This window comes from Sminthopsis crassicaudata, chromosome 1 (assembly GCF_048593235.1).
Source record: "Sminthopsis crassicaudata isolate SCR6 chromosome 1, ASM4859323v1, whole genome shotgun sequence".
Lineage (NCBI taxonomy): Eukaryota > Metazoa > Chordata > Mammalia > Dasyuromorphia > Dasyuridae > Sminthopsis > Sminthopsis crassicaudata.
The window spans coordinates 525337936-525358666 of NC_133617.1; the positions used below are offsets into that span (position 1 = coordinate 525337936).

Consider the following 20731-nt stretch of genomic DNA (forward strand, 5'->3'; position numbering starts at 1 on the left):
ACTAATCATATCATACCAAACCTGAAATGTAAGATGAAAAAAAATTTAATTTTAGATCTAACAAAAGCCAAGTTAGATGGGCAAGATTTGATACCCTTACATCAGAATAGGGAATGAGCTTACAATGAATAACAAAGATTAAAAAATAAATTTTATTACCAGTGTGACTCTGAGCAACTACAATACCTCTCTGGATCTTAGTTTCTTCAATAAAGGGGCATGAGAAGGAAAGGCGATGCTCTCTAAGGTCCTGCTTTAATGTTATGAATGGCATTAAGAATACTGCATTTACAGTATGATTTCAGAAAGGCCTGTAGAGACTTACATGAACTGATGCTGAGTGAAATGAGTAGGACCAGGAGATTGTTGTATACTTCAACAATACTATATGATGATCAATTCTGATGGATGTGGCTATTTTCAAAAATGAGATGAACTAAATCAATTCCAATAGAGCAGTAATGAACTGAACTTGTTACAGCCAGCAAAAGAATTCTGGGAGATGACTATGAACCACTACATAGAATTCTCAATCCCTCTAATTTTGTCCGTCTGCATTTTGGATTTCCTTCACAGGCTAATTGTATACTATTTCAAAATCCAATTCTTTTTGTACAGCAAAACAACTGTTTGGTCATGTATACATATACTGTGTTTAATTTATACTTTAAAATATTGAACATGTATTGGTTGACCTGCCATTGGAGGGGGAGGGGAAAAATTAGAACAAAAGGTTTGGCAATTATCAATGTTGTAAAATTACCCGTGCATATATCTGGTAAATAAAAACTATTAATAATAATAATAATAATAATAACAAAAATTAAAAAAAAAAAGAATACTGCATTTAGTCATGTTTCACTTGATGTGCACATTCAGAGCAATCCTAAAGAGAACTAGGGTTTTCCATTCTATTTGGAATTGGAATATGCTGTAATTTGTCTGATTTAGCAATTGCCATTTAATCAAAGTATTACAGATTACAGTTAGCTCTTAAAATTTATGAAGTATTTTAGTTATGTTTGGGAAAACCTGAAAGATCTTTAAATAGAAATATTTAAATATTGCAAAACCAGGAACAGAAATCACAGCTTTGAAAAAATTCAGTTTTTAAATGGTTGGAGATACATGTACCTTTTGCCTCAGAAATTCTTAATATTTCAAACTGTTTCAAAGCAGTATACAATACATGAAATAATAACCTTTCTTTCCTGCACCCTCAAATGAACCTATCTAGTAAATGAAGGAACCATATTCTCATTATTTAAATATCTTCCTCATATGCTGAATCCTTCACAAATCCTCTCCCCATAAAAAATGGTCACTTCCCTTTAGTCTACCTAATCTCATATTGACTTTTTTTTTTGAGGCTGGGGTTAAGTGACTTGCCCAGGGTCACACAGCTAGGAAGTGTTAAGTGTCTGAGACCAGATTTGAACTCAGATCCTCCTGAATTCAGGGCTGGTGATCTATCCACTGCTCTACCTAGCTGCCCCCTAGTCTGTCTAAACTAATATGAAACTTCTATGGTTATTCTGTATCACGTGCTCTAAATTAGAATAGACATCTAGAATTACACAATACATGTGAGAAAAAAAAAAAAAAAAGAGGCTGGACTACAAATGGAATTTTAATCATTTAAATGCAGATGAAATATAAAGTAACTCTGCAGTGAATTTTGATTTTAAAGAAATTTAATATAATCTTTAGTAAGTATCTACCATATAAGAAGAAGTTAAAGAAATACAAAAAACTAGATCCTTACCCTCAAAAATCAACTAAGTATGTTAATATTTTCTAAACCATAGGATGCCCTCAAAAACAAAGGGGAGAGAATGAGAGAAACTCAGAAATTAACAGGTAATTTTATTCTAATAGAAAATGCAGAACAGTATTTGATAATGTACAAATGAGGTAAAATTTCAAGAGGCATGAGTGTAATCTGACATAGACTATTACTGTGACTTCATTTTGTCTACTGCATGTGTGCAAAAAAGGAACTTAATTAGAGTCCATTTACTACATCCCAAGCACTGTGCTAAAATCTTGGGTAAACAGTTGAGATACATTATTAATGCCCCTTACCTCAAGGGAAATAGTAGCCCAGAAAGTGCTGTTTGCTGAATGGGACCAAGAGGAGAGGAAAGTAATATGCCTTCTCTTTAGGAGCAATGGCATCACTGATATGATTATGGTTGTAGAGCTTGGAAGAGGAAGAAAGTAAGGGTATAGACTTGTGGAAATACCATAAGCAATCTTTGTATGGATGTTGCAAGTACCATAATTTACCTACATTTCTAAACTTGGTAAAAAACATTTCTTTCTCACTATCATTCATTTTGCTAATACAAGATAATAAGCTTTACTAAAGAAATGATGTATGTGTTTCAAAACAAACAAAAAAACCTTACCATACCACAGGAACAATCAGATAACTATATTGTTGAAAATTTTAAACAATTATCTGAAAAACTTTGTCTATTTTTTAAATGAAATAAATTGTGATGAGATGGAAGGGAGATAAGCTATATACAAAAATGATTAAAGTGTAATGATAATAAAAGTAGCATGAAATACCTGAAGAAAATGGGGCAAGTATTCTTATAAAATGCACTAAATTGCATTTAAATAGAATTCAGCAAAATGCTTCTTACAAGAAACATTTATTCCAGAAAGATATATTATCACTATCCCCTTCACTGTAAAACAAACCATTTAAGCACCTGAAATATGTATGTACTTAAGACACATATGCATAGATTAATGATATTGAAGGACCAGATTTGAGTTGTAATTTTAAAGTAGACATGGCTTCTGAACTTTTTGGATTATAACATTTAATGAAGGAATGGCTATGATTTAGCATGGCAAATTATGGAGTGAACATCTGAATGGCAACTAAAAGATTTTGAAATTTGTTATCCACAACATAAAAAAACAGCTGATCTAAAACTTAATAGGCTATGAGTGCCAAGAAAAATGGCACTCATGATAAACTCAATAAAAAGTACAAATGATTTTCACAAAAATTTCATATATAAAATGGTGGTTGCTGTAAGTCTCTTGGTCACCTTTTTGGGGCATTAACAATGTCTAGATTTTCCCTCCTCATTTGATATCTTCTCTTCTTTCAGATATATTGGGAAACAACATCTCAACAACAATTGGATGGCTTCTTGCATGGATCTCTTCTATGTAAAGTCCTCCATTCCTAAAGTGGATCTTCTTGCAGACCTTCCTCTTCCCTTTAGGAGTCTAGCCAAATCTCTTTCATGGCTCTACACCTAGCAGCCCAGGCAGCTTCAGTACCTGGAGGCTCCCCCATAGTCTTGCTGTAGTAAAGTAGAATTTGCATAATTCAAAAAACAACTATTAGTATATAGCCTAGCATGAGAGAACTTGTGTTTTTTGCCCAGTCTATAAAAACAAAACAAAACACTAATCTTCTCCATGCCATGGAAATGGCATAAGAATTAAAAATTTATGAAATATCAGTTCAAGTTTCACAAATAATAGTAAAATTGTTATGAAGTGGTAAAAATCCAATGCTAGTAGGAAAGAAGCACTCTATATTATCATAGATGACGGGGCTACAATAACATTTTAGAAACTTTTTTTTTTAATTGTAAGTACTTATTTTTTTTAATACACACTGCTTTATTCACGTTGAGAGAGAAAAATGAGAGCAAAAGGGAAAATCCATGGGAGAGATTAATAGAAAAAAGAAGTGACCAAAGCATGTGTTGATTACATTCAGTCTTCTTAGATCTTTTTCTGCATGCACAGGGCATTTTCTGCCCAAAGTCTGTTGGAATTGCTTTGGATCACTTTCATAGTTGATCAACACACATTCTTCCAGTTATTGTGTACAATGTATTCCTGGTTCTGTTTTGTTTTGCTCAGTATCAATTCATGCAAATCTTTCCAGGCCTTTCTATAACTTGTTCATCTTTTTTTTTTATAAAACAAAATTTCATTACTTTCACATGACACAACCAGTTCAGCCATTCCCCAACTGATGGACACCCACTCCTTTTCCAATTCTTTGCTACCACAAAAAGGGCAGCTACAAACATTTTTGCACATGTGGGCCCTTTACTCTCCTTTATGATTGCCTTGGGATACAGATCTACTAATGGCATTGCTGGGTCAAAGGTTACATAAAGTTTTGGGGGGCATAGTTCCAGACTATTTTCCAAAATGATTGGATCATTTCACAATTCCACCAATATTGCATTAGTGTCTCAGTTTTCCTATATCCCCTCCAATATTTATCATTATCTTTTCTTGTCATTGTAGCCAATCTGAGAAGTGAGGGGTGGTACCTCAGAATTGTTTTAATTTGCATTTCTCTTAATCAATAGTGATTTAGAGTATTCTTTCATACAACCATAAATGGCTTTAATTTCATCATCTGAAAATTGTCTATTCATATCCTTTGACCATTTATCAACTGGGGAATGACTTGTATTCTTATAAATTTGACAAGTTCTTTATATATTTTAGAAAGGAGATCTTTATCAGAAATACTGGCTGTAAAGATTTTTTCTTAGCTTTGTACTTTCCTTTTAATCTTGTTTTTTGTTGGTTTTGTCTGTGCAAAAACTTTTAAATTTAATGTAATCAAAGTTGCCCATTTTGCCTTTCATAATGTTCTCCAATTCTTTTTGGTCATAAATTCTTCCCTTCTCCAAAGAACTGATAGATAAATTATCACTTCTTGTCCTAATTTTGTTTATGGTATTCTCTTTATGCCCAAATCACACATCTTTTGCTTTTTGACTATTTTGGTATGGAGTGTGAGATGTAGGTCTATGTCTATATATTATCCTGACATTTTCCAGTTTACCCAGCAATTTTTGTCAAATAATTCTTATTCTAGAAGCTTGAGTTTGGGGGTTTATCAAATACTAGATTGCTATAGGCCTTGATTATCATGCCACGAGTATCTGATCTATTCCACTGATCTACCACTCTTATTTCTTAGCCAGTGCCAAATGGTTTTGATGACTACTGCATTATAATACAGTTTTAAGTTTGGTACTGCTAAGCCACTACTTTGCACTCCCTCCCCCCAATAATTCCCTTGATATTCTTAATCTTTCGTTCTTCCAGAAGAATTTTGTTATTATTTTTTCTAGTTCTATAGAATGATGTTTTGGCAGTTTGATTGGTATGGCACTGAACAAGTAGACCAATACGGACAGAACTGTAATTTTTATTATATTCGCTCAGCCTAGCCATGAATTGGTATTCTTCCATGTGTTTAGAACGGATTTTATTTGTCTGCAAACCGTTTTGTAATTGTATTCATGTAGTTCTTGAGTATATCTTGGGAAGTAAACACTCCAAGTATTTTATTTTTGTCTACAATAATTTTAAATGGGATTTTTCTATCTCTTAAATGCTGGGCTTTGTCAGTAATATATAGAAATGCTGATGATTTGTGTGGGTTTATTTTATATCCTGCAACTTTGTTAAAGCCGTGAATTGTTTCCAGCAGTTTTATGGATGATTTTCTAGGATTCTCTAAGTATATCATCTACAAAGAGTGATAGTTTTATTTCCTCATTGCTATTCTAATTCCTTTAATTTCTTTTTCTTTTCTTATTGCTAAAGCCAGTATTTCTAGTATAATGTTGAATAATAGTGGTGATAATAGACATCCTTGTTTCACCCCGATCTTATCAGGAAACATTTTGAAAAACACTGCTAAAACTGCATCATCATAAAAAGGTATATAAAAATACTTCTGTGTAAAATATGCAGAGTTGCTTCATTCTTAATAGCAAATCACTGAAATCACCTACACATCTAAGTAACTGTGGAATAGGTTAGTTGTGGTATATGATTATAATGCAATAATATCCTCAGTTCTCTACTCAAATGGATGTTTTATCTCATCAAGAAAAGGACTTAATACACACTACAATTCATCCATGTCTGTCTATCCCATAAGATTTTTGCCCATGTTTCACAAAAGGTTATTACAAGAGACTCCCCAAGAACTGAAGATCTTTGAAAGCCTTAACAATTTTCTCCTGATATCAGATATCTGGCAGTTCACCTGTATTCTATCACAACTGCCATTAACACCAGCCTGCTCTCTCTCCTTTTCTAATTAATGTTCTTCTGAGCTCTCTGTAATGTTGTGATGTTAATGCTATGTAAAATTACCAATGGTTTACTTTTTAAATAGGGATAAAGATTAGATTAGCTATTTCATTTAAGGAATTCTGGATGAGTAAATTCCCACTAGGAATCTAGAAGACAGGTATCTTATCTTCTGGCACTGAGAAATTAACTGACTTGCCTACAGTCATAAAGCCAGGATGTGCCAGGTGAGCGCTGGTCTTTCTGGTTTAAAAAAAAAAAAAAAAAAAAACAAAAAAAAAAAAAAAACTATCTACTACTCTATGCAGCTACAGCAAGACAATAAAAAAATAGAAATCAAAAGATATTGCAAGATCTTCCAGATCTGTAATTTTAAATCAGAATTCAATTAAACCATTTTGTACCAACTAAATAAAAGGATATTAGCAAAATTAGAAGAGCAAACATTGGAAATATCTGAATGTAACAGTCCATAGTTCAACATAATTCATTTGGGAAAATATTTTCAATTTGACAAGAACTACTAGGAAAAGTGAAAAGTAATTTGGTTAAAAAAGGTGCTTAAACCAGCATGACACTGATTTCCAATAAATTATCTATAGATTTACCCCCCCCACACACACACACGTGTCATTATTATGGTCACACCATAAAACATTTTAAAGAAAACCGTATAAAGTTATCTTAATAATGACAGTTGAGGGAGAAAGATAAAGATCACAAACGATTAGATAATTTTGATTCTATAAAATGAAAAGCTTTTAAATCAATGAAATCAATGCATTTAAGAAAAAGTTGAATGAGTGGGAAAACAGTATTTTTGACCCAGAGCCATTTCCTGCTCAATTAACAGCAAACATAAACAGTCCTCAACTAGTCAACTAGTTGGCAACCATATAAAAGACTATCCCCCAAAACATTAAAGAAATTTTTTTAAAAAAGCAAAAACAAAAACCACACACACACAAAACACACAACTCTGAAGTTTTACTCATGCTCAGCAAACTGGTAAAGATGACAGGAAGTGGAAATGATCAATGTTGGAAGAACTGTGGTACATTGCCAATAGAACTATAAATTGGTCCAATCATTAGTTTGAAATAATATGAGGGAAAGTTCGTTTTGACCCAAAGACAATACCATATCTAGAAAGTCAAAGGTAGGAAGATACCAAAAATACCAAAATTCTGTAATGTAACAAAAACCTAGAAACTAAGTGACTGTTCATTGAGTAATGGCTAAATAAATCATGGTATATAAATATAATGAAGTATTATAAGAAATTACAAATATGTGATATTCAGAGAAATGTGGAGAAACTTCCATGAAACTACAAACAGAGCAGAATCAGTAAAACAAAACAAAAGCAAAATAAAATTTAAGTGAATGCTTTGTGATAATTATGATCACAAAAACCGGAAGCATAACCCTAGAGAAATGAAGAAAAAAAAAAAAAAAAAAAAAAAAAGCATTTCTTCTTTGTTAGAGGACTTTAGGATTATTTCATTGCATTTTTTTTATTATCAGTAATTTCGGGCATTCTTTCATATGAAAGAACTGTTTAATATTTCATTAACTGTTTAAAAGCTTATAATTATTCTTCTGAGAACTATTTGTTCATATCCTTTCACCACTTACTTTTTGAGGAATGGCTTTTTGTCTTAAATATTTCTTTGAGCGGTCTATATATCTTGGATACTAAATCATTTGATACATGGATTTTTTTTTCTCACATTCAGCCACTTCCCTTTTTATCCTAGGCACATACACTTTGTTTTTGCCAAAGCTTTCCATTTTTTCTTTGTAATCAAAACTATTTTTATCTTTTGTAATTGCCTATATCCCTTTTTTAGTTAAGAATTTGTCTCAATTCAGAACCGTAAAAAGTGCATGATCTTATATTCTAATTATTTTCTTATGGTATGATCTTCAAATGTTAGTCAGATATCCATTTTGAATTTTTGGAAAATGTTTTAAGTTATTAGTCAAAGTCTAATATATAGCATTCTGCTTTCCAGATTTTCTAATTCTTATTAAATACAGAATTTTTTCCTAAATAATTTGCTTTCTGGTTTACTGAAAAAAGAACTGTTGAACTTCATTATTTCTGATTCTCCATTGTCTAAACTGTTCTATTCATCTATTTTTCTCTCTTTTTAAAAAAGATACTTATAAATCCTTGAAGTTCTATTCTTCCTATATGCATTATTTCCTTTGGAAATTCTATACCTTGTATTATTCTTAATGAATCTGGTTGTTATCCTTATCTAAAACTAGAAAGTTTCTCTTTATAGTCTGTTAGGCATAGCTTTATCACAGTATTGCCATTTTTATTATATTTGCATAGTGCAACCACAAGCACTGAATATACCTTCATTCATTTTTTATTTCTTTAAGGACTATTTTTAATTAAACCTACAATTGCTTTGATAGATTTCCTCCCAAATACTTTTTGCATTTTGTAGTTAATCTGAATAGGACTTCCCTTTCTTTTATTGCTTTTGAGTTTTGTATATATATTTGTATATAGAAAAATCCTACTGCTTTCTGTAAGTTAATTCGGTATCCTAAAATGTGACAAGATGTTTCATTTGTCTTATTTGCTAATTGCCTACCATTTTCTAAGTATTCCATCATGTCATCAAATAGTTTCTTTCTTCCTAATGTCTATTCTGCCTTTAAGTACTCTAGTTTCAGGGATTGAGAACATCCAGCCCGTGGGCCCCAAACAAGGCACACAAAATCATTTGCTATGAGAATTGCTAACTTCAGGTAACTGCAAAGTTCTCACATGGAAAGGAAAAAAAAATTCTTTTCCTAGTTGCTCTAACAGGCAGAAGTAGGAGCAATTAAGTACAAAAGAGACTTATAATAGATGAGTTTCCTATACTATCCACATTCAAAGAAAACACTATCAAGTCTCAATGTAGACCTAAGTGCAACTATTTTCATATTTTGGGAGGGGATGTTTTTCTCTCATGGTTTTTTCTTCCCTTTTATTGAAATTCTTCTTCCACAAGATGACTAATGTAGAAATATGCTTAATATGATTGCACATGTATAACCTATATATGACTGATTGCTCTCCTGGGGAGGGGTGAGGGAAAGAAAGGAGGAAAAATGGAAAACAATTTTATAAAAGTAAATGTCAGAACCTCATAAATAGATCAAAACAAAACAAAGAAAAAAAATAAAAGAAACCATTAATAACCACCTTTAGCACCCAATAGAGGAGATTCTTAGGTAGAGGTTCAACTAAATAGTCTCTAAAGTAATTGGCATCTTTCTGATTCTTGTGTAATTTTTAAAAGAAAGACAACTATAATAAACAATTAGCCATTATGAATACTGTTACTACTTGAAAAATGTTAAACCATGCCTCCCTAGTTTTGTTAGCAAAATGAAATTCAGCTACCAAACAACTAGCAACTATATGGCAGGCACTGTGCAAAATGCTTTCAAAATAGTATCCTACTTACCACATTCTTGGGAAGTAGGTGTTATTATATTGTTATATGTTATATTGTAGTATATTACCTATACTACAATGGTGTCTTCTACAGTTAAAGTTCAAAATCACATTAGTTAAAAATAGATACAATCAATTCTCAAATATTTTGGCAAATTCCCAGTCTTTTAGTAGTTCTAACATCCTCTTCAGAATACTTAAATGTTACATTTTACTCAATGAGGAAATAGGAAGGAAAGGAGACAAGGGAAGAGGAAGAATTTCAAAGAGTAGATCAAGGAAAGTATTAATCTTAAGCAAAACAAACTAAGGATACACAAAAATATTTATAGCTCTTTGAGATGGCAAAGAATGGGAATCTCAGCGAGTATCCATAAACTGTACACTAGATATTTAAGTATAATGGAATACTATTGTGCTAATCTTTTATCAGTGTAATGACCAATACAAATTTGTATGAAATATGCTGTTCACCTCGTAATAGAGGGAAAGGACTACAAATGCTGAATTTAAAAAAAAAAAAAATTTAAAAAAAAATTTTGATATGTGAATGTGGAAATTTGTTTTTTGATTGACTAGGCATCTGTAGAATGGATTTTGTTTTTCTTGTGTACTCAGAGGGACTGGTATGGTAAAAAGGAGAAGGCAGATTTTTGGTTGATAAAAAAAAAGGCTACAAATTTATACTTTAAAAAATCTTTGATCTTATTAATGTAAACCAGTGGTTCTCAAACTTTTTTCTCAGGACCCCCTTTACACTCTTAAAAACTGAAGACTCCTCAAAAAGCCTTAGTTTTATTTATGTGAGATATCAATATTTATAGTATTAGAAATATCTTGAGTACCTTTGAAACAATACTCTGTGCATTAAATAAGCTTACACCACTGGCATAAGGAATAACTCCAATATTACAGATCACAAATCATTCATATTCTCCAGTTCTTAGCATCTTACTTGTATCCTTCTAGAAATTCTACATAAAGAAATCATTCAACTTATAATTCATCTAATATTCCTCAAGTAACAATATAATACTTAGGCTATTCATCATATATGATACCTTGCTTTCAATACAAGCATAACCAATCCCCTTTCTTTTCTGATCATAGGTTTCTTAGATTTTTAAAATGGCACTTCTTATAAACAAGTTACCATTGTTACTAGGAAGCATTACTCCATCATACATGTCTCTATTGCCTACAATTCTAATTCCAACATTGGTGTTCCCTGATTTTAAAAGAATATTGATACTAAAAAGATAGATTTTTCTTTTAGGGAACCACTTGTGACTACTGAAAGATCCGCTTCCCAAATGAAATCATACCTATTTTCTTCTTTTTATTAATTTCTAACCCTAGCTTACATTTCATTCATACTGCCTCTCCAAGACCAAGGTATTGATAATTATAGGTTCTAACTAGAGCTGTCCACCCCAACTATCATTTTTCATTTATTTATTTTTTCTCTATAGACTGCAAAATATAGAACTTAGGTCAGAGTCTAATTTCTTTACAATTTGATTAGTAAACAATTATCAAGGAAAAGAGAGTTTACATTAAAGCTGTACCATGAAAGGAATAATCAATGCTACATCAACATTTGAAGATAGTATGCATCCCCTACCACCTGAAAAACTAGAATATGAATTTGCCTTAAGGCATTTCATTTACAAAAGAGAATTCTGAGTATACTAACCTACATAACTCCATTTTTCAAAGTAGATGTCTAGAATGCCAAAATGGATTAATTTACTACTTTAATGCCATTTACGAGCTTATAACGTAGGCACCCTATGACTGTTACTGCCCACAATATTTCAGACAATGTCATAATAATCTCCAAATGGATACATGAGCTACATATAAAGACTGATATCCTAAACAGAAAGGAAATACCTCTTACAATTATAGCCAATTATGGAAAGAATTCCTAACCAAACAAGGGGGTGAAGGGGAGGAGGGAAGAATGAAAGGAGAATAAAAATTAGATCATTTTGATTTACAAGCACCATTCTTCAGATAAAACAAATGGTCAACAAAAGATCAGTTCTCAACATAAGGCAAGCTATCAACAACCATTTTTTTTTAAATTCTACCATAGTAGTAAGAAAAATACAAATTCAAATAACTTTGAAGTTCCACTTCATACCCCATTTATTAGGTAAAGATGACAAAAAAGGAAAATGACATGTTAGAAGGACACTGGAGAAACAGATATTTGGTAAGGCTCTAAAATGAACCAAACATTTTGGAATACAACTTGGAACTTTAGCCCCCATTCTCCCAAAATCACTTAACTGCTACTGACCTATTAATACTAGGAATTTATCTCAAGGACATAAAGAGGGAGAATGCCTCATTCAGAAAAATATTTACAACAATGATTTTTGTTAAAGCAAAGAAATGGAAACAAACTGGAGGGCCTATCAACTGAGAATTACTGAACAAAGTATGGTATATATTAGTGTGGTGAGGAAATGTGAAGTGAGCAGATCTAGGAGAAAAAGGAGAAACATTCCAAAGGAAAACTGAGAAACTTAAGAACCATGACCAAAACAATGAAAAATAATGACCCTATAAGACTGATAATGAATCATTCTCACTACATCTTGGCAAAGAGCTAATGATATGAAACGAAGCATTCATTTTTGAATAAGACCAATGTGTGGATTTGTTTTGCCTGAACAATTTTTAAAGAAGGGGTTTTTGTTGTTCTAATTTTTCCCCTTAGAAAACAGCAAGAATTTCAAAAAGTTGCTTAACTGTTAATAGCATTAGTAAAAATTATAAGTTGATCTCTAGCTCATCTCCTAGAACTTATTCCTATACTTAACACGTCCATTATTCATTATATAAAGCAGATACATTCCTCTGCCATGGCAAAATTATAATCAAATGAAGATTTTTCCAAGAGCATATTCAGCTACAGGTATATATCCTTCAAACAAGCACTATATTTTAAGAAACTCTTAAAAATATCAAGGACATTATCATGTAAGGAATATACCTTCATATACATATGGTTTTCTTGGAAGCCTATCACTTAAATTCTAAGTCTAGACAAGATTCAATTAAATATGTATTTAATATGCCTATAAATCTTAAGAATTGTTTTTTGATTTTTAATGTAGAAGGTTAACCTCAAAATCCTAATTTGATGAAGTCTGCATTAAGCATGTAAACTCCAAGGCAGAAATGATTTTTTCTTTTACAGAATGGTCATCATCTAATGGACTGTGAGTGCTTAGTGAGCAGCTATGATGATTAAAAACAAAAACAGGGATTGTTTGAAATGCCCTACTCCCTATATATTTTCATTTACCTTGGCTCAAGAATCACTAAACTTCCTATAGGTCACCCTCTACCTTCTTATATAAGATAAGTGATTATGGGACAAAAAGGTCAGGAAGCAGACCAAGAGAATTAGGGGAACAAATAAAAGCAGTTCAAGAGAAGATAATCATTCTTCAGAACTAGCTATAACAGAGAAATAATTTGTGGAAAGAAGATCCATACTTATACACATCAGAAATTAAGTAGTCAGATGTTAACCTACAGTGACCTAATGATTTTCATCTTCATGTCAAGCCTTCCCAGAAATAACCTAGAATTTATCTGACTAATACCCTATAGTAGGGGAAGGGTAAACATATATAAGAACCTGGAAGAAAGCTTTGAAGTGGGCATCCTCTTGAACTGTAGTATCCTGATCACTTGGGATGAGAGGGAACAGGCTCTGAAGTCTCACCCTTTCACAAATCACCTTGTTAGGATGGCCAGGTAGAGGTGTTGAATTGGACCCGGGAGAGATCTGGGAAAAAGAGGGAGAAGAAAAGGATAGTTCATGGCTAACTGCACCAATATGGAGAATCAACCCCGGAGGGAGAGTCTGGATATTTCAAGTATTTGAAGAATCTAAAGAGATTGGAAGAAAATCAATAATCATTTAAAAACACCAAATAAAACAAATGAAGGTGGCAAAAACTACCTCAAATCAGAAAATTTAGAGTTTGAAAACACCCACAACAATATTGCTAAATTTACAAGTGTTCACTATGTCTCCATCACAGTACTTTTTTTTTTTTAATTCAAAGTACTAATTCTCAAATATTAAAAGTTATATAGATGGATGTTAAGACTCAAATGTCCTCAAAGAAACTATTAGCTATGTCTCTTAGAAGAAAAAAAAATGTATATGGAAATCATTAAGAACCTAAATGAACTAGGCTTTAATTTGTTTTAATATAAAAAAATGTAAGATCATTAGATAACTAATGAAATACACATTAATTCTGAGGAAATTTAAGAGGTAGTTTTTTTGGTGGCAAATGCAATAGAGAAAATATTTATTCATTAGCAAATACTCAGAAAAGAATATTCTATGATCATGGAAACCTGTCTAACTCATAAGAATACAAACTCATATTTCCAAGGATTATCAACAAAAGAAAACACATGATCATAGGAACTCCAAAAGGTGAAAGACCCATGCAATGTTTATATGTTTTAAAGCTTTGGCACAAATGTAAATTCTTATTAAACATGAGCAATGTAAGTGAATTATTTGCAACTTCCACTTTCTATGGTCAAGTATAGAGTTGGGTATTTCAACTATCAGCATTCTCATCACATCTCCTAATTCCAAGAACAAAGTTCCATAATTTTATGATGAAAAAGGAGGATTTCATGAGAGAACTTTTTTTAAACTACAAGTATAGAAATGAGTAAACAAATAGAAATCAATAATTGTGTCAAAATAATTCCAGGCAAATATAGAGAAAAATATCATAGAAATATAGTTTTGTTAAGAAATCATTAGGTAGCATACACATTAAAAAAAATAATAATAACAACAGGGATGGCATCAGATGACTCTCAGCCATTGCTACACATTTTGTGAGATCCTCATATGCATCGTATCTATTCTAATTTCTTGGGGTATCTACCACTCATCTACATTAAAATACAATTATTGTTATTTAATATGCAGTCCTCTACATAAGAGGCCTTTATAAATGCTATCAATATACTCCCTATACCCTCAGACAGTTATGCTACTGTAAAATAAAGCTCCACGTACAAAGAAACAGCTGGGGTCTTGATCATTTATTCAATGGGAAGATCAATATATGCAAATTCAATATGATTACAATCATTACAAGAAAAGAGGGTAAAAGATTAAGAGAAACAAACTAGTAAAAAGGACAAAAAGAGTACAAAATTAAAGTGGAAATATTTTGAGAAAGAATAGGAACAAGGTAAATTCTCATGGAATAAAAGAAAAAAAGTTCCAGTTTTACATTTGTCTCAGAAAGTTTCCACTAACAGTCAACTCCCAACTTAAACGGATTATCTGTGGCAAATTTTAAATTGCAAGATGGATTTCTTCTATACTCTGAAAAAAACTTCTATGATGCTACTCTAGGTTAAAACTACATGAACCCAGAAAATGGAACCAAGTTTTTTAACTAAGATTCAAAACTTAACAGTTTTATTTGGTATAGATATTCCTCACTAATAACACAGATAAAAACTGCAGGCCTTTGAATACCAGTGAGGAAAAAATTCATCTAGAGACCAACAGTGTTATGAACCTCTATAAGAATAAAGAGGTTCACCTCTGGATAATAGATATATGATTGTCAGAAATAATTAAAACCTTGTCATAGTTCGTTTTTTACCTGAATAGCCTTTGGAAACCCAAAGTAACTACTATACAACAATGAAAAGCTGAAAGAAAGGGGTGGCTAGCTGGGTAGCACAGTGGGTAGAGCACCAGCCCTGAAATCAGAAGGACCTGAATTCAAATGTGATCTCAGACACGTAATACTTCCTGGTTGTATGACCCTGGACAAGTCATTTAACCCTAATTGCCTCAGCAAAAAAAGAAAAAAAGAAAAGCTAAACAAGACTTGAATATTTTCTAAGATATGAATAGAAAATAAAATACTTATGTCTACTTACAAGTAAAATTCTTTTTGGATTTACATCACTGTTTTTCTTAAATATAAACATTATCAGGAGGCTGTAGTGTTTACAAGTTGAGGTTTATATCACAAAGAAAATAAAGGGAGAAAACAGATTTAGAACTAGAGAGAATATTTATCAAATCTTTACTATATGCCAGGCATTATTCTAAGCCTTAGTGATAGAAAAAAAGAGAGAACAGTTATCTGCCTTCAAAGGGCTTACAATTGTAATGGCAAGACTATATATATATATATATATATATATATATATACTAAGAACATGTAGTGAGACAAATATACAGTGGATGGAAGTTAACCTTGTGAGGAAAGGTGTACTACTAGTATACTGCAGTGCAGTAGCAGAGAGAGTATTAAAAAAAACCTTCTGGAGAAGGTGTCACTTTAGTTGAGTCTCACAGGAAGCCCACAGCAAAGAACATCATTTTAGACATATAAAAGAGTCAATGCAAAGGCAGAAGTCAAGGAAAGAGTATAGATTGCATAAAACAGTGGATCGAGAGAACTGGTCTCTCAAAATCCAAAAGAAATATTTTCTATGAGTTTTCTGTAATACATTCTATATAAAGGCCTTGAAAAACTTTATCTTTTCATAAATTCATAGAATCTTTCAATAAAAGACTCAGACTTTCCATGTCTGGGAAGGATTTTAAAAACAAACAAAAAAGCCTACTAATTACTTTTACTTCTATTGACTGAAGGGTCAGGACAGGGAAGAAAGAAAAAAGCATTGCATTTGTGAGTGCACATGAACTTATGAAAAAGGCAGACAAAATTTAGGCTTCTGTATCTCCATCTAAGACAGTACTTATTACAGGGTTTTCAATTTGGAAACAATTTTAGCAGTCTATCAGCTCTAATCACAGAGCCAACACATGAAATAAAGGGAAAGAACGGGGAAGTTGAATATTCAACTTTCCAGTTTGAATTGCAATATTGGGAAGAATATTGCAACATTCAAATACAAAGTATTTTTAAAAGCTGCATATAGATATTTTTCAGAAAAATTTTTAAGTAGTCCACCTATTCCAAGAGTAGAATCCAGCGCAAAGTATCAAATTATCATGCACACAGGGCATTTATTATATAGTCAGAGCTCTGATCTCACTGATTTCCAAGTTCTTTGAAATGATGCTGAGAGAAATGATTATTAATAACTAAGATTTGAGGAGATTTAGAGTTTCCCCTTTTTTCTATATTCATTTAAAGGCATCACTTATTTGGAAAAACAAAAATAGTATTTTAAAAAAGAAAAATTGAGACTTCATTCTCAGGAGATTGAGCTAACTTTCTCCTTTATCTCATGGCTTCTTTAACTTTTTCTATTTGTGATCCTTTTCACCCGAGAAATTTTTATATGACTAAGGGTATAAAGCTATATAAAATCCAACGTTAATAAATCATAATTTTGTCACCTGAACGTTCATTGATGTCACCACAAGCCCTTCATTGGGGTAAGCCCATTTCTTTGTAAATTCACGCCTCTCATTTTATTAACCAGTTGATCACCATCTTTTTGAACACTTTACCACCATAACTGTCTTAAATCAATCTTAAATTGAGAGATGGCCAAGTGACCATCCTTTTATTAAAATGCTAGCATTAATTTCCTTGGATCACTGAATTGCTGAGAACTAACTATCAAGTCTATTATAGTTAATCATCACAATTGTGTTGCTGTGTACAATGTTTTCCTGGTTCTGCTTGCCAGGCCTTAGTGATAGGAAAAAAAAAAAAAAAAAAAAAAAAGAACAGTTATCTGCCTTCAAAGGGTTTACAATTGTAATGGCAAGACTATATATATTAAGAACATGTAGTGAGACAAATATACAGTGGATGCAAGTTAACCTTGTGAGGAAAGGTGTACTACTAGTATACTGCAGTGCAGTAGCAGAGAGAGTATTAGAAAAAACCTTCTGGAGAAGGTGTCACTTTAGTTGAGTCTCACAGGAAGCCCACAGCATTTAACATCAGTTCATCTAAATTTTTCTTGAATTTTTTTAAACACCATATCACAATCCATTAAATGCATCCTTATGATTCTACTCCCAGTTCCTCCCATAAATGTATTAATGAGGACACTCCCACTATGATAAGGACCACTTTTTTTTCCCCTGTCATGGACAGGATACTAGAGGATCAACCTTCCAATCTATCCATCTATATTTCCTCACCCTTGTCATGTATCCAAGTAGCCCAAAGTCTCTTTTCCTATCAAATTATTTGATAACATCTTAGTCCTGTTTTTTCCCCCCAAAGTTCTTTGCTCATACACTTCTTGAATGTCTCCACCATCCCATATGACATTAATTTTAAAGACTGCAGTATTTCACGTGTGAAGCCAAATTAATAGAATACTGATATTAAAAAGATAGATGTCTATTTTCCTGAGAAATTTGAGGGCCCTAACAAAGGAGTTTTGAAATTTCCTCCAAGTAAACAATTCCACTCTTCTTATGTTAATCAGGGAGGAAGGGGGAGAGGGTCAGATTCATGATCAAATGTACTGATTGTCCTAAATGTACATACTAATGAAAAATTCTGTAGGATACCCATTCAAAAGCATGTTGTAATCGGGACAACAGAAGGTCTTGGTCAATTCCTAGTCTTTCCAAGATGAATGGGCACAGGCCAATCTCCTCTTAAACATTATAGATCTCTTTCAGAAGGCTCTCCAGTGTTCTAGGATTTTGGTGTAATCAGCACACTGTTACACCCACAGTTTCCCTGTTTAATTGGGACACTGTGCTGGATCTCCTTCACCATGGTAACAAACACTCTTAAAGAGCACTAAGTTTAAGGTTCATTTGACATTTGAACAGGGTTATTTCCTCTGCTTTACCACTCAAAAAATTTTGAGTGTTTTGGATATATGGATAGGAGACAGCATTTTATTAAAAAAAAAAAAAAAAAAAAAACCCCGAGATTTTTCCGAATAAATCAAAGGGTTTTTTGGTAATTTTCTGTAATTAGCAATACACACAATGGGACCTCATACACTATACATTTTTCAATTAATTGCGAAATGGATTTATGTACATTCCACTGTTTTATACCACTTTCAAAAGCCAATTTGGTTTATTATACTAATACACACATTGAGATGTTCAATTTGTCTGAAAATGACTCACAAAGATTTTACTTAGAGGAACAGTGAGCATACAGATCTTCTCTTGGTTACCCTTTTTTCCAATATGGATAAGGTTTAATACTCCTCTACACTTTTGGTACTTTCTTCTCCTTAAGTTACCTTATATATTAAGCTTCTTAAAGTTCTTACTGTGTTGGCACCAAAAGCTCCATATACACTTGATCCAATCAGTTTCTTGCATCTTGGTGCTCTTTACTGTCAATTCTATTTCCTCTAAGGAGAAAATATTGGGGAGGGGGGAAGGGGAAACCAGGTGGTGCAGTGGATAGAGCACCAGCACTGAAGTCAGAAGGACCTGAGTTCAAATCTGTTCTCAGACACTTAACACTTCCTAGCTTTGTGACCCTAGGCAAGTCACTTAGCCCCAATTGTCTCAGGGGGAAAAAAAAAGAGAAAATATGGAATTGTGATAATAGGGTCTAAGTATTGGTACACTAACCTCAAACACTGTTATTTAACAATTTTTACAAATCATGTTGATGGATAAATGGAAGATGGATTAAAATGGAGAGAAACTTCAGACACGAAGATTAATTACTTGTGCCTTCCACATGATGAGAGTAAGGAATATGCCCTCCTGTCACCTAGAAAATATAAGTAAAATTTTTTTGAACCTCCCTTCATACCAGATGAGAAGTCTGTATTATGGTAATAGATAAAAGACAGGGGAAAGATAAAGTATCGCTATTATACAACACTATACATGTTTCTTGCATTTCTGAATTTCTAAATTTTTTTGTGTCAGTCTGCTGGCCTTCACATGCCATCTGCAGCTTCCCTAAAATTCCCATTTAACTTCTTATGCCAACTTATGACATACTGAAACTGTGATAGGGAAAGTCGTGATATTGGAAGGGATAACTAGTGCAGGAAAGAGAGAAATTAGATTGGTTAACTTTGAGTGAAAAGAAGGGGACATATGTGAGAGATGTTCTGGAGACAGAACTCACAAGATCTGGTAACTATCTGAGTACATTGGGGGAATGAGATCTTGACTGCAAATATGGCTGACCAAAAAATAGCAAATGCCCTCAACAATAATTTTGTTATTACCAAGCTATGTCCCACTCTTTATGACCCCATGGACTATACTGTCCTATAGAGTTTTCTTGGCAGATACTGGAGTGGTTTGCCAATTCATGAATTAAAGTAAACAAAGGTTAAGTGATATACTCAGGGTACAACAGCTAGTATCTGAGGCCAGATATAAACTTGAGTTTTCCTCACTCCAGGCTCAGTGTTCTATCCATAGAGCCACCTCAGCTGCCTCCTTCAACAATAGGGAAAGTTAAAAGAAAGTAGGTTTTGGAAGGGAATGATGAAAAAATTCTGTTTTACATATGAGAGTATGATCCATCCTGTTGGGAGCACATATAGGGAAATTGGTGATATGGGACCATGGCTCAAAAGTGAAATGAAGGCTGGATTTGGGGGTCATCTGTCTGGAGATAATAAATTGATTCCATGGAAACTAATGAGATCACCAAAGGAATACAGAAAAAGAAGATGGCCCAAGTCACAAATCTGGGATACATCCACATCTAAAGTGAGTCATACATGAAGATCCAGCAAAGATTACTGAGAAGCAGTAGTCACACAGGCAGAACAAAGAGATCATTATCACAAAAACTCAAAGTAAGTTTTGTAAGTCATGTAAGCATCATTTATTACGTACTTATTGTGTGTCAGGTACTGTGCTAAATATTAGAAGAAAGGATAGAAAACAGTCTTACACGCAGCCGCCATGGAATACTAGGAACACAGTGGTCCGATGGCAGAAGGCAGCTAGGTGGCTCAGTGGACAGAAGGCTAGGACTGGAGTCAGGAAGACCTTAGTTCAAATCGAACCTCTGACACTTACTACCTGTGGGATCTTAGGCAAGTCACAACCTATTTGTCTTAATCTACTGAAGAATAAAATGGCAAACTATTTCAGTATCTTTGTCAAGAAAACCCTATGAAGACTATGATCCACAAGGTCATGAAGAGTAAGACAAGACTGAACAACAA

At 32.8% G+C, this 20731-nt stretch overlaps 1 protein-coding gene across 1 annotated transcript in view; it reads right to left on the bottom strand.

The window, feature by feature from the left end:
- The window catches only part of RNF38 (ring finger protein 38), a 194563-nt gene that overhangs the window by 35336 nt on the left and 138496 nt on the right, over positions 1–20731 (bottom strand). Inside the window, 1 exon segment of the mRNA XM_074281754.1 lies at positions 13245–13394. Within this exon segment, the coding sequence (XP_074137855.1) occupies positions 13245–13394 (150 nt within the window).